Here is a 14,719-nt window from a genome sequence, read left to right as displayed (position 1 = left end):
AAATGCCAAATTGTTTCATTTTTATTACCTCCTTCTTAACTTCCTACATAACTAGTATCATAGCTTTCAAAATTAACAATGTTTGAAAAGAATTTCTAACCAGTCAGCCTACTAAAGAACCAAAGAAAGAATCTCCCCACTGCATTTTGAAGATAAAGTTAACTGTCACTGCGTGACATTTTCAAGGCATCACTTCTCAGGCTGGCCTCGAACTCGTAACCCTCCTGCCTCTACCTCCTTCAGCAAATCCTACCAGCATGTGCCACCACAACCAGTGCAAGGCATCACTTCTATGTGTCTGAAATGGAATGAACTGTGTCTCCATTCTTCTGCAAGACAGCCTTCCCATCTCCTTTTCACTCTTTTATGTACTTCATTTCCTAAACAACCCTTTCTTCTTCACTTAGGATGACATGAATAACCCTTTTATTATCTTCAAAAGGTAATACTTTGGTATCTGGAGACTGGGAGATAAAACAGATTCATCCTGGAACTCTTTGGAACACCTGCATCTCATTCACACCCTGGGTTTTAGCAAGTGCTCTGAACTTGTGGTTAGACAAACTCCAGCTACTGCTTACAAAGAGGAAGTGCACACTGGGCAAACTGTGGTTTTCTGTCCTGAATGTTGTTGCTCCTATAATGCCTTACACAGAAAACAAAACAAAACCAATCTGTTTTTGAGAAGTGAAAAAGACCTTGATTATTGCATTTTTTAAATTAAAATTGACCCAGCCCAAGAATGCAAAGTGATGGAAACACTGCAAAAACAGTAACAACGTCCCCCCTGGTCCAGCTGACAAATACACAGATATTCTACATGGAACTTAATTATATGCTGACAATTATTTTCCAGTTGTGAATTAAATGTGACAGTGGAACATGCTTTTGGTCCTTGATTTTGGAGAGAAGTCAAACATTTGCCACCAGAACCTTAGCTTTCTGGTTGATGAAAGGGGATGTTCCTCCTAGTGACTCCATGGAACTTGCCAGAAGACATCTGTGCACCTATTCCAGTAGCCAGTGGTTCCAGTCCATGCCCGCCTTCTCAAGAATCCCAGCGGTCTTGGAGACAGGTGGTGCACAAGCAGGTAGGCACTTCCAATGGCTACCAGGGATCCCAGGGCAAAGAGCCCTTTATTTATCACCTGCAAGGATGGAAAAAAAAATCAAAACCATTCATCCAGAGGTTGAATCTTAAGATAAACTTCATTCCTACATCACAGGCAAGTGTGCAGTTCTCTGCCTACATCACAGACAAGTGCACAGGTGTCCTCTTACATCACAGACAAATGTGCAGTTCTCTGTTGCCTGTAACTTGAGGCACAACTTGACTGTTTGGCCTCTGTTCTGTCTTTTCTTCAGTGCACTCTGCCTGATTGGCTCTTCTCCTTTGCATTTTCATATCTTTGAGGTAAGGGACACTGTTTTGTTTGGTGTATATGTATGTGTGTTGTGTGTACACATACAGGGGGTGCACTTGCTGGTACGTGCACATGTAGAGGCTAGTGATCAATGTCAGGTGGCTTCTCCTTTCTCCAATTTATTGTTTGGAGACAGAGGAGTCTCTCATTGAATTTGACACTGTTTTGGCTAGCAAACCCCTGGAATCTATCCCCCACAACAACAACACACACTCTAGAACATGGTTACAGATGTGTACTGTGTCCAGCTTTTAGGTAGGTGCTGGAGGGTCTCATGATCGGCTCTTGTGACTATGCAGGAAGAACTTTACCCACAGAGCAATCTTGCCAGCCCCTATTTTATTCATCCTGAAACAGGTAGGTCTTGATTGTTTCCAACCTGTTCTCTACATAGCAAAGTGACTGATCTAAGATCCTAGCCTGGGTGTTTAACTCTTCTTAGGTCTCCCAGATTTCCTGTTTCAGCAGGATGCTAAAGGCTCTACTTACCTCTCCACCTTCTATCTGGCCAGTCTTACACCTGGGCCTCCTGGCTAGGGTGTCTTCAGCCTTCATTTCCTAGCCTACACCCATATTCTCCTTGCAGTCATCCAGAAAGCATTATCCACCATATTTGACCACCTCTTCTATTAGTTCTCAGCCATGTGTATGGTAGGCACTACATCTTGTCCACCGAAGTATCTAGCTCAGTATATATTCATCCAATAAAAGTATTGACAAATGAAGTTATAAAATCCCCAATGCAGTCAGGAATCTGAATTGCAATTCATGGCACTTCTGGGTCAGCTTTTCAAAATAAATGCATCACCACATTCCACTTGATGTTTTTTTTTTTTTAAGTGACATAGTTCTGTCTAATTTTACAAGTTAACCCACAAGGGTACCACGTAATGCAAAACCCAAGAGTGGATCATAATGCTAATACAAGATAAACAGCTGAGAAATATCAGCCTCATTTTCCTCTTAATTTTCTCTTTGGTTTTTTTTTTTTGTTTGTTTGTTTTTTTTTTTTTTTTTTTTTTTTCCATGCAGAGTGTGGGCCCTGCACTCTGTAGACTCAGAACAGGTTTTATTTGGAAGATAAGCATAATACCTCTGTCCTGTCATTCTGTATTTTCCTGAAATTAACATGACCATGAGATTATATGACACTTCAATACATTACACTTTTCAATAGTCAAGTTCTTCCAACCTTTTTTTGCCAATTCCAGCGCAGTACTGCTTCATGGTATCTTATTCTGGTGAAGGCGACCTGCAGGGGGATTTAAGAAGCATCTGGTGTATTCTTTAATAGCTAAACAGAGAGAAAGTGAAGGAAAGTCTTTAACACAGTCCTTACCATGGTATAGAGAGGGATAAAGGTAGATGGCATAATAGCATGAAGAAATTTATCTAGGAGCCTTTGAAACAGGAACCACCTAGAGTTGACATGTGCTCGCATCTGCAATGACAGGAGTCTTAAAAAGAACACCTTATACGAAGCACCTCTTTTTCCTTAAAACAGAAAAAAACCTCTTTTTCCTTCATTCACAGTTGTCACAACAATGAATGATAACAAAAGAATCAAATAAAATCCCATATCCATAATAGTGATTCCCAAGTGCGCTTACAAAATTTCAGGAGTTCAAAACATTGTCTTGAAAACATACAAAATCTAGTCTGGTTTTTCTCTGAAGACAATTTCAATATGAAATATTCTGTTTCAGCAAGAGATTTATTGAACCAGAATTCTGAATGACCTGTAAGCCCAAAAATTTGATCAATTTCTGTTGCCTCCTATTTAGTTGGCAACACTGTTTATGGCAACAAGGATTACTTATAGCTGCCTGTGTCCTGGTTTATATTACTTCTTAGGACAAATGTTGTGATATAGTCAAACTGGCTTTAACTGTGTGTGTGCATGTGTGTATATATGTGTTGAATGTGTGCACATGTGTATGTGTGTGCCTACATGTGTTGAATCTGTGTGGTATATGTGCACAGGTATGTACATGCATGCAGAGACTAGGAAAAACTCCTGATAGGTTACTGTCCACCTTATTCCATCCAGGCAGAGTTTCTCATTGAATTTGAAGCTATTCTGACAGCATTCGAGACCCTCACTACCCTGAAGCGCCAAGTGCATGGCCACACCCAGTTATTTTACATGTAATCTGGGGATTAGAACTCAAATCCTCCTGCTTGAGTAGCAAGGCTTCTCAGCCAGAGTCATCTCCCAGCCCATGGCCTACTTTTAGAGTCAGACAATATATATCAATAAAGTCTCCCAGTATCTTCTAGAACTCCATTATATATGGTACAGTTATGATCAAATTGAAGCCAACATTATCTCTTTCTGTCCTCAAGAGAAATGAGAATGTTCAGTTTTTCTTTTATTGTGTAAATTTTTCCATTCCACTATTTTAAACAATCATTTGTCACAAGATTTTTCATGTGACTCTCTTAAAATGGAATGAACATGTAAATCTTAATAGTACTCATCTTTGGCATTATATACTGTTTTTATTGCATGGTATTCTAAATACTCAGGATATTCTGTTAAGACAAAGTAATTCAGGCCCGGTATGATGACACATGCCTTGTACTTGGGAGGCAGAGACAGGCAGATCTCTGAGTTCAAGGCCATTCTGGTCTACAGAGTGAGTACTAGGATAGCCAGGGCTGTTGCACAGAGAAGCCTTATCTCAAAGAAAGAAAGGAAGGAAGGAAAGAAGAAGGGAGGAAGAGAAAGTCATTTGATATTTCTAGGATTTCACAATTATTTAATAAATCTCAAATTGATATTTCAAGAGATTGAAATATGGCTACCTCCTAAATATCTGAAATTTGTACCTGTGAAAGTTTAAGTATTTTGTCACCTCTGATATCTTTAAAATGCTCTTGTAATCAGAAATATTGAGTAGGAGTATTTGTCATTGGCTACATAGTAACAATTTACCTGTTTAAGGAATGCTCTCTCTCTCTCTCTCTCTCTCTCTCTCTCTCTCTCTCTCTCTCTCTGTGTGTGTGTGTGTGTGTGAAAATGTGCAGGTCTACTGCACATGTACATGTGTGTTTTTGTCCACACTTATTCTTAGGCAGCATGTATGAAACTCCTTTCCTGAAGCAAAGGAAAGTAAAAAGACTTCTAGTCCATTGGCGGACAGTGTCACAGAATGGAGTCAAACTTTTCTCACCTCTATGTAATTGTACATAGACAGGTCTGAAATTGCATGGTCATCCGGAACCCTAAATCTTGAGAATTCAGGAAGGCACATACCTAGAAACCAAAATTAAATAAAACACGTATGTATGTGCTTAAAAATAATATACAGAAAGAATGCTGAAGAGATGGCTCAGTGGTTAAGAGCATTGGCTGCTCTTGCAGAGGACCCAAGCTCAGTTCCTAGCACCAACCTTGGGTGGCTTCCAAGCATGTGCAACTCGGGCACAGAAGATCTTCTTCTGACCTCTGAGGGCCCCTGTGCACATTTGCTATACACTCACACACGGACACACAGATACATAAACAAATCCTTCAAAAAAGTAAAGTAAAATCTTTTTTTAAAAATGCTCGTCTCTGCCTCAGTCAAACTAAGCAGTATTTCCTCTAGCAACATTTTAATCTTGTAGGACTGTTGACAAACACAGCAATCTACAGTTATCGAGCAATGTCCATTGGTTATTTCCTGTTGGGATCAAATAAAGTTTATAATAAAACTAATATTTGGATATTGGTTGTTAAAAACCGTCATTTTCCTTATTCCGCAAATGGAAAATAATTTTGTGATGGTTAATCTATACCGAGAATTTATTGGATTTAGAATTACCAGGGAAATATAGCTGTGGATGTGTGACTATAGGGATGATGCCAGAGTGGTGGAATTGAAGAGGAAGGACACACCCTTGATGTGGCAGCATTATCCAATGGGCTGGTATCCCAGAATGAATAAAAAGAGGAAATGGACCAAGCAGCAGCAATATTCTTTGCTTCATAACTGCCACCATGCCTTCCCGGTGCCATGAACCATCATGCCCTTGAACTATAAACAAAAACAAACCTTTTCCTCTTCAAGTTGCTTCTCTAGCTACAGCAGCAAGTAACTGTACATGTTCATATGACAACTTTACACGATGCTCAGCCCTTCCTTTTTACTTTGTGTGCATGTCCTTTTTACACACACACATACTCTCTCTCTCTCTCTCTCTCTCTCTCTCTCTCTCTGTGTGTGTGTGTGTGTGTGTGTGTGTGTGTGTGTGTTCGTGCACATGTGTGTGTTTCTTTGGGGCTTAGGTGTTTCTGAGGATGTGCTGTGAAGTCTGTAGGCAGAGGTGGACCACCATGGCTGCAAGGGAGAGAAAGGTGCACCATGCTTTTCTGTGAGTGGATCACTGCTTATGGAAAGTGGTAGGACCTTGCAGGCATGAGGCCTACCAAGAGGTCCTTGAGTCACTGGAGGTTCACTGTGGATCCTAGGTCTCTGTGTCTTTCTATGTCACTTCCAGACCAAGAAGTAAGTGGTGTTTTCTCTACTGCTGAGTCCCCACCATGATGTTTCCCCTCCACAGACCTAGAGCAAGGGGCCAACTCATCACAGACAAGAACTTCAGAAACTTGGAGCTACTGTTGTAGAATATTATTTTAAGTAGACAAAGAAATGTTACATTTGTTCATGCTGCATAACATTATTTTAACTGTGTAAAGGTGTGTTACTTTTGTTTATGCTACAGAATATTACTTTAACCTGTAAAGGTGTGTTACTTTTGTTTTTGCGGCATTTGTTTAACAACCTAAGGATGTGTTACATTTGTTCCACTTTGCCTGCCTAGGGCACCTGATTGGTCTAAGAGCTGAATGGCCAATAGCTACACAGAGAGAGGATAGGCATGCCTGGCCTGAAGAGAAAATAAATAGGAGGAGAAATCTAGGCTCAGGAGAAAAGAAGGAAGAACGAGAAAAGAAGGAAAAGAGATTGAGGGAGATGCCCAGGACAAGAAGTCAGGCAGACACCATCCAGTCAGACATGGAGTAGCAGTGAAGGTAAGCTATGCAGAAGTAAGAAAGGTAGTAAGTCCTGAGCAAAGAAGAGATGAAAAGAAACAGGTTAATTTAAGTTAAAAGAGCGAGCCAGAAATGAACCCAAGCTAGGCCTGGCATTCAACACTAATGATAAGTCTCTAAAAAGTCTGTCATGATTTGGGAACTGGTACATGCCACAGTAACCCCTTTCTAAGTGATTATCCCAGGTATTGTTACAGTAATGGGAAGATTTCTAGCACTTCCCTCCAACCTAGGTTTCCCTCTCTAGGTGTTCACTCCTTGGGATGGGCAAAGACTATGGCAGAGATGTTATTAGAGTGCCAGGATTGTAAATCGGCCCACAACTGATCATCTGGGCTCGTCTATGTGGCCCTGAGAAAGTAGACTTACTAAAATCGTTATTAAATTTGTCCATTAGCTCATCAAATACCAAGCAGTCTTCAAAGCCCTGAAACAAGAAAAATGGAAAAAAATAAGGCATAAATAATGAAATATTTTAGAGTAATTATAAGATAACTAGTATTGATGGGTATAGTGCACAGACTGGGGATCATCAGTAGATAAAAATTCTCATCTGATGCCTGATCATGATACAAAGACCAGCAGCTGGACCCTCATACTGTCCTTGCCTCATTGTGAGCCATAATGATTAAAAATTAACAAAAAATAAATACATCTGTGATTTTGGTGGATCCCAGTGCTTAAGACTGAATTACACGTCTCTACCATGAGCTAGTTGTAAACTCTTCAGGTCTTCAAGATTTACATTTAGAATGATTTATTGAGCTGAGCATATAGCTCAATGGTCAAGGACTCTTGCTGCCATGCATGACGCCTTAGGTTCAATCCCCATTACTGCTAAAAAATATTAATGATAGGATCAAATTAATTTACCCCCTGTAATTCAAATTTAAAACTAATTTTGAACACAAAGAACTTGAAAAATTAGTAAGTTCATACTAAATACAATAAAGAATAAGAACCCTGAGTAGTATATTTCTGTTTTCTACAGATTCAAACTATGATTTCAGAGACAATGTAAAAATACATAATATATACTTTTTTGTATCAATTATAGTGATTACATTTGAAGTAGTAAATGCACTTTGCAATGAATGTCTGCAAATTCTTTATGGTAGAGGGACTTGGACATAAGAGAAGACATATAAGGCCAAGACAACAGTTATAAATTCTTACTTAAAATAATTTGTTTTTCTTTGCAGTATTGGGATAGACACTAGTAAAACTGTAGTGTTAAAGGTGAAAGGTATCAGGGAAGTTATGTAAAATGAATTGTGTAGTAAATCCCTGAGGCAAGATTTGAACTACTCCTAGAACTTGGGCATTATTTATCCACAATGCTATAACTGATGCTTACTTATGCTGTTATGAAACATAGTTCTGTCAACTGCTTTGTGGGAAGTTACAAGCTACTTTCACTTGGATTCTATCATTGAAGCATAATACTAGTGATTGCTAAACTATTATCAGTTATACATATACATGCAAGAAGTTAATAAGATTCTTGATATTAACATTTAATATAGGAGCACTATATTTTAAATTTTTTTTACTAAACAGAATGGCAAAATTTCCATGAAGATAGTAGTATTCAACATCTAATCAGTTTGTAGTTTTACTTAGACCTGCCAATCATAGTAGCCAAGTTTCCATATTTGTCTGTAGATACAGTTCTCAAGAAAATAGGATGCCATGTCATACATTGTGTGATTTTTCTGTGGGCTGGATTATTGTATCAAATAATCTGGATTCTTGATGGAGTTGAAATGAGTCTGACTGAGCAACTGGAGTGAGGAGGGAAAGGGCTATGTTCTTGGGCGATGGTTTAGACAGCATTTCTACTTAGGATTTACTATGTGAGATAGACCTTGGAATGTTCCAGGAACTTTCCTACAGAAAAAGAACTCACCGCATTCATTCCTTGCCCAAAAAATGGGACGATGGCATGAGCTGCATCTCCCATGAGCACACAGTGTGACTTCAGGTGGAAGGGAGAACACTTCACTGATATCATGGGTTGGGCAGGCAGCAGGAAGAAGTTTCTCACGAGGGCTTGCCTTTGGGAGAAAGCGATCAGAATATGAACAGGTTACTGGGGCCAAGCACTGCTAAGTTCTTTCAGATTTATTGGCTTTATTTTGATGAAAACCATGAGAATGACAGCAGTAAAACAGCAACCGAGAGAGATGTCGTTCAGTGGAAGATTGCTCATCTAACATATGTATGAAAAGCTCCTGAGAACCCGGGGAAAAAAGAAAAGGGAAATTGGTTTCTTCTAGAAACAATTTTTGCTATTTTAGGGCTATGGAGAAGGCTAATTTGGTAAAGGCTGGCCATGCAAGCATCAGCATCAGTTAAAAGCAAGAGACAGAAGCGGAATGAAATCTTGCTGTAAACCAGGACTGATGGTACATGACTATGTTTTTAGCACCAAAGGGACAGGGATTATAGGTTCCAGGTCAGCTTGGATTCCAACAGAGAAGCCCTTTGTGGGAAACAAAACCTCCTGCTCCTCTTTGGCCTGATTGTTCATGTGCCCCAAGTTCCATGTGTGAAATTGGAATTCTCAGGGTGATGATATCTGCAGCTAGAACTTGGGAGGGAATTTACTTGCGAGCATGGAGCCCAAACTGAATCGGATTTGTGCCCTTACAAAACAGACCCTAAGGAGATCAATGTCCTTTCAGTCACAGGTGTTCTCACAACAGAAGGTGCCTTCTGTGAGCCAGGAAGTAGCTCTCACCAGATACAAACCTGTTGGTGCCTGGATCTTGAACATTTCAGCATCCAGAGCTGGGAAAAATAGCTTCTGTCGATCCTGAGTCACTTGGTGTGACATTTTTGTTGTGGCAGGCCTATACAGCTAACACTGTTTCTGAAGCACTGTTTTGTCTCCCCGGAGAGGGCACCAGAGTGAAAAGTAAGCGAGGTGTTTGTTTTGTTTGCTGTGTGCCTGTGTGCCTGTGTGTGTGTGTGTGTGTGTGTGTGTGTGTGTGCGCGCTCATGTGTGTAATATTTGGAGGAAGCAGAGTCCTCAAATGAGAACATACAGCAAAGTTCATGTGGAGGGTGATGCTGACATGGGCCAGATGAGCTGACATGGGCCAGATGAGCAGCGGATTACAAACCAGTGTGCTAGCTAATTTACTCAGCTTTGTGGGTCAGAACTTAATGTAACAGGAAAAATAAAAGACCCAGAGACAGAAATTGGAGTTGAAGCTTCAAGCTGAAGATCAGAAAAGCAAAGCAGCCAAGCCAGTAGAGACAGATGCTGGGGGCCACTAGCTCTTACCTCTACCTCAGCTCAGACCAAAGGGGCGATCCTCAAACTGCTCCCAACTTCACTGCTCCTCAGATTCACTCCGACTGCTATGCTGTCCTCAGTGTGGCTGGAGACTCAATGCCTTCCTACCCTCCATGTGGCTGGAGAAGGAATCCCAGCTCTGAGATCCTGTTCCTGTCTTAAATATCTCATGAGTCCTGGGATTAAAGGTGTGTCACCCCCAAATGCTGAGATCATCTTTGTGTGAGCTGTTTCTCTTTAAGACTAGCTGTATTTCATATAGTCAGTGTAGCCTTGAACTACCTCTTAATCTACCGAGTCCTGGGATTAAAAGTGTGTGCTTGGTTTCTATGGCTTATGGCTGATTTTGTTTCCTGAATCCTCAGGCAAGCTTTAATAAATCATAAATAATGTGTCACCACAACTTAATCCATATGGGTCCTGTGCTTAATAATGTATAGGATGACCTTATTTAGTGTACATCAACATGCAGCAATTCACCACAAGGAGCCCTGAGCATAGGAGAGCCCACAGCTAGAAAGAAGACAGGCCTGAGACAGGTATCTGCTGTGTCACATATCTGTGTCATAAATAAAGTCACAACCAGTCTTGTGGCAGGCACACCAAGCCTGGGGAGTGTGAGGAAAGCCCAGGGACACAGGTGCTTGTGTTTCTGAGATTAATTGGCTATGATTTCCATAGAACATCCACTCATAACAAAAAGCCCACTGAGACTTTCACTTTAATGCTGGTTTCCAGCCAGTGCACTTTAAAAACAAATTAAAAAAAAAAAAAAGTTGAAACGGTTTTGTTTGAATGTAAGTAAACTCAAACCAAAGAAACAAAAGGTACAATTTCCATTGAGACTTACTCTCCCATCAGAGGGATAGCATCTGGAAAGTTCTTGCGGAAGAAATCCAGCACATCATCACTTGTTGGAAGTTTTTCAAAGTCTTCAAAGGACATGAACAAGGTACATGTGAAAGACTTGTCCTATGAAGGAGAGGAACAGGGTGAGAGAGAAAAGAGACTGTGACGCTGGCACTAAGGGTAGGTCCCCAAACCACAGAGTCCTCGCTGGGACTTAGGATCTCCTGGAGGAGAATGTCCAAGCCAGCTTTTTCCCCTTTCCCTGAAGGGGAGCTCAGCCATACCACAGAGGTGCTCCTCACTTCCTGAGCCACTGAGAGAATTGCTACCATGCAAACCATCCATGTTCACCAAGAAAATACTACAGTCCTTAGAATGTTTAGAGCTCTTTCTTGTGTGTGTGTGTGTGTGTGTGTATGTTCCCTCCTCTTTTTCTTCCTCTTAAGAAATTATTGATCCTATAATAGACAGCAACAGGAAGAAAATGACTATCACAGAACACAGCAAGCTGGATATATAAACCCTAGAGACTAATGAAAGAACACACATACACACACACACCCTAATGTCCCACAGACCTTAAAGACTGGAACTGCTTTCTCATACACAGCCTAAATCTCTTTGGCTTTATTGTGGCACTTACTGCTTGACTGCCTTTGATGGAGATGACAGCACCCTAGATATGAACTCTTCATTATCTTGTCAGAACAGTCTCCTTTCTCAGATCTACATGACCCCAACTGGATGGCATTCCCCTACATATTGTATTGTGGTGGGGGGTTGGGAGGGGAGGGTGTTTAGAGTGCATGGGAGAGGGTAGAGAGGGCAAAAGGGAGGGAAGGAGGGAGGGAGGGCTTGGGGGGAGGGAGGGAGGGAGGGAGAGGGAACTGGGATCGACATGTAAAATAATAATAAAAAAAAAAAAAAAAAAACGCTTTGACTCCAAAATTTAAGTTGAAGAACAAGTTACTGGGGAAAAGTATTTCTATTTTTGTTTCCACAGAAAATGAAAAGATGTGGATTCCTTCCAGACTAATGTGGTTTGATCACACCAGACCGCCTGAAACAGAGTACAAGCTGATCCTACATTCCAAACAGCTGGACAAAACAGCCCTACAGACTACAGCTAGGATATCTGAGTCTTCTTCGAATCCCCCAAGACAGCGCCCTTTACCAGCAGGAAGTAGTTTGGAAAGAACGACGCCCAAATTCCCAAATATTGTGTATAAATGTTTGTTTTCATTTAATTGGACTTTGTTATATAAAATTAAATAAAAAATACTCTATATGCAAAAAAAAAAAAAAAAAAAAAAGAACAGTCTCCTTTCTAAAGTGAATACTGAACTTGCTTCTAGTTTTTCTTCAGAAGCCCAAAGATTCAAAGGCAGAATTATTAAATAGATTAAATAATGATGAGATCAACTAGGTTACATAAATACCCAAAACAAAAATAAGTAATGAAAATATTAATTATAGTTGTATTAGTAGCTGATAGGAAGTTGTTCATTACCATGTTTGGAAGGGCAATCATCATAAAGGCATTTCTGGGCCAAATATGAAGATAATTAGGCTCCATGGCATACTGTAGGGCAAAGAACACAGGTTCAATTAGCAAGGAATTCATTTCTACCATGGCTTTTTACTGCAGTGATCTAGACCATTCCCATAGATATGGCACATTGCACAGAAGATACTGTCTTAGAAAATACTTTGGGTTCTATCTTTATACATTCAAATTTGGGCAAGTTTTTTTTGTAAGCACTTATTTCAAGATTTAAAAACATACTATAATAAGATTGTTTCTCTTTCACATAAATATGCATGTTAATATACATATGTATTACATGCACAAATATATATGCATACATACATATAAATATCATAGATGTGGATAGATGTTTGTGTGTGTAGGATTGTGTGCAATAATTTATACCTAGTGCTTTTTTTAGACTGAACAGAAAAGTTTTGGATCTAAGTAGTAAGAACAAAACTGCTTCTGCTTAATAATAATCTAAGAGGAAGGAAGACAGAGTTGTGGTGATGACTGCAAGTATAGGAAATAATGGGGTGATGTGTAAGTGGTTAAAACAGGGTCTTGTATAGAAGACCAGAATGCAGGCAGGCTAAGCAGGGAACAGCAGAGCTTTGGTACAGTTTTGCCACCTTTCACCAGCTGTTCAAGGTGGAGATGCACCAACCACTTGGATGGGAGTGGAACAAATACCCCAAGTGTTCCTCCTGCCATCTGTTGTATTTTTCTACCACCCCCTCATCTTTTCAGAAATCTAAAAGGTAAGACAAGGAGGAAAATAGCAAGAGAAGCTAATTTGGTTTCCCTACACAAAATCAAAGGGCAGAGCTTGATTAAAATAGAGAAGAAGACAACATTTAAATTCTGTCCTCCTCACTGACACAAATAATGGCTTGCATATCATGGCAAGGACAGTATGCTACCAAGAACACATGAAGTTCACAAAAAGGCCTAGAGCCTAGTAGGCAACCTTCAAGCCCCAACTTCTTTATTAACAAGCTACACTCTCGAGAGATGCCTGTATGGGATGGCAGTTTGAGGGCAGCTTGAAATCCCTCAAAACATAAGTTCAGATAGCTTTCTGATTGTGCCAGAACAGCTCAGAGACAAAGCTTGGAGTGTGGGGAAGGAGAGACGGAAAAGACATAAGAGCTGGAGGATGTTGAAATTGAAACGGTGTTTCTAGACACAGCATGGCTATTGCACACATGAACTCATGGCATCTGTGGCTACTTGCACAAGATCTACACAAAATCAAGCCATCTTAAATTTCCACACAGATAAGGGAGATGATTTTCAGGGACTGTGTCTTCCTGTGAAGCTTCTGGCAATTGATAGCTAACGCTAGAGGAGGGAGAATCTTTCTTCTTCGAGAGTGTGGCCACTGGTAAGTTTCCCATGTTCCAGGAGATGATTCCATATCCATACACATATGAGCAGCACTAGCTGGACTTAGTGTGTGAAAAAATAAGACTAAGAATAAAAAAAGGAGGAGGAAGAGATGAAGCCATGAGGGATATGTGTCAAGAGGAGATAGGGAGTTATGTCATTGTATACACATATAAAATTCTCAAAGAATAAAATAAAATATAGGCTTTAAGGCAAAGCAGTAAAGCTAAGTTCACAAACCCTTAAAAAAATGAAAAGAATATATATCTTCCCAATAATACCCAAAGGCTTTGCATCCAGTCTTTCTTCCCACTCCACACCTCAGAGATGAAGAGCAAGTAGCACATCAAAAAAAAAAAAAAAAAAAAAAAAAAAAAAAAAAAAGAAAGAAAGGAAGGAAGGAAGGAAGGAAGGTAGAGAAAGAGGAGAGAGGAAGAAAAGATGTAGAAAATTCCAGGAAGTGATCTGAGCTGATCTTACACAAAGATCATATGTTTTCTCGAATTTTGGGTCCTAGATTTTACTTAGACACATAAAATCGTGCATATATACTGCAAGAAAGTAGAAGTAAAACTATGTAGGGGACAAAGAGGGAGAAGAGAAAGAAAGGGCAGATGGTCCTGGGGAAGAATATGCTGGGTGCATAATACATGTCCAAAAATCTTAAATACAGAAATAAATTCTTTTAGAGGAGAGAAATTTAAAAAAAAATGTATTGCCCAGGATTGTTTGGGGGCCTTGTTAAGCTGTCCCTGTCTTTGGGCCACATTTGTCTCAAGACACTGGTGTTTGAGAAAATGAGATCTTGAGAAAAAAAAAAAAACTAAACAGACTACTAATCGTTACTAATAATTACATGTGGCTGAAATGTGATTACCTCATAGCTACCTTACTGGGTGCTGCTCTGCTGACATCAGGGCTGGCCTGTCAACAGAACTATCTCACCCTGGAATCCAGAGTAATCAGCTCTCCAACTGTGTGGTCAGGAGTCTCATACAACAGACACAGGGAAATTAGTGGAGCAATTTGATGAGGAGAATGCAATAGAAAGACAATGAGGTATTAAAAATATCAATTTGATTGCCCTGTACAGTATGTTAGAATGTAACTCCCCTGTCTCAACTAGACATTTTATAGATGACTTACTTCATCTAGGAGAGATGAAATCAGATCCAAACTTT

General features: G+C 40.0%; 1 protein-coding gene across 2 annotated transcripts in view; it reads right to left on the bottom strand.

Annotated features, from left to right (window-relative positions):
* Nucleotides 1–14,719, bottom strand: part of Kmo (kynurenine 3-monooxygenase) — a 36,961-nt gene continuing 22,242 nt past the window's right edge. For both annotated transcript variants that reach the window (XM_051186369.1, XM_051186368.1), the window contains exons 8-15: nucleotides 12,129–12,200; nucleotides 10,620–10,741; nucleotides 8,375–8,522; nucleotides 6,835–6,892; nucleotides 4,601–4,683; nucleotides 2,764–2,865; nucleotides 2,617–2,676; nucleotides 1–1,148 (exon numbers count right to left, since the gene is read on the bottom strand). In XM_051186369.1, coding sequence (XP_051042326.1) covers nucleotides 969–1,148; nucleotides 2,617–2,676; nucleotides 2,764–2,865; nucleotides 4,601–4,683; nucleotides 6,835–6,892; nucleotides 8,375–8,522; nucleotides 10,620–10,741; nucleotides 12,129–12,200 — 825 coding nt within the window. In that variant the 3' untranslated portion in view covers nucleotides 1–968. The remainder of the gene's footprint in view (nucleotides 1,149–2,616; nucleotides 2,677–2,763; nucleotides 2,866–4,600; nucleotides 4,684–6,834; nucleotides 6,893–8,374; nucleotides 8,523–10,619; nucleotides 10,742–12,128; nucleotides 12,201–14,719) is intronic.

The sequence above is a fragment of the Phodopus roborovskii genome, unplaced genomic scaffold (assembly GCF_943737965.1).
Source record: "Phodopus roborovskii unplaced genomic scaffold, PHOROB, whole genome shotgun sequence".
Taxonomy (NCBI): domain Eukaryota; kingdom Metazoa; phylum Chordata; class Mammalia; order Rodentia; family Cricetidae; genus Phodopus; species Phodopus roborovskii.
This window is presented reverse-complemented; position numbering and strand designations above follow the sequence as displayed.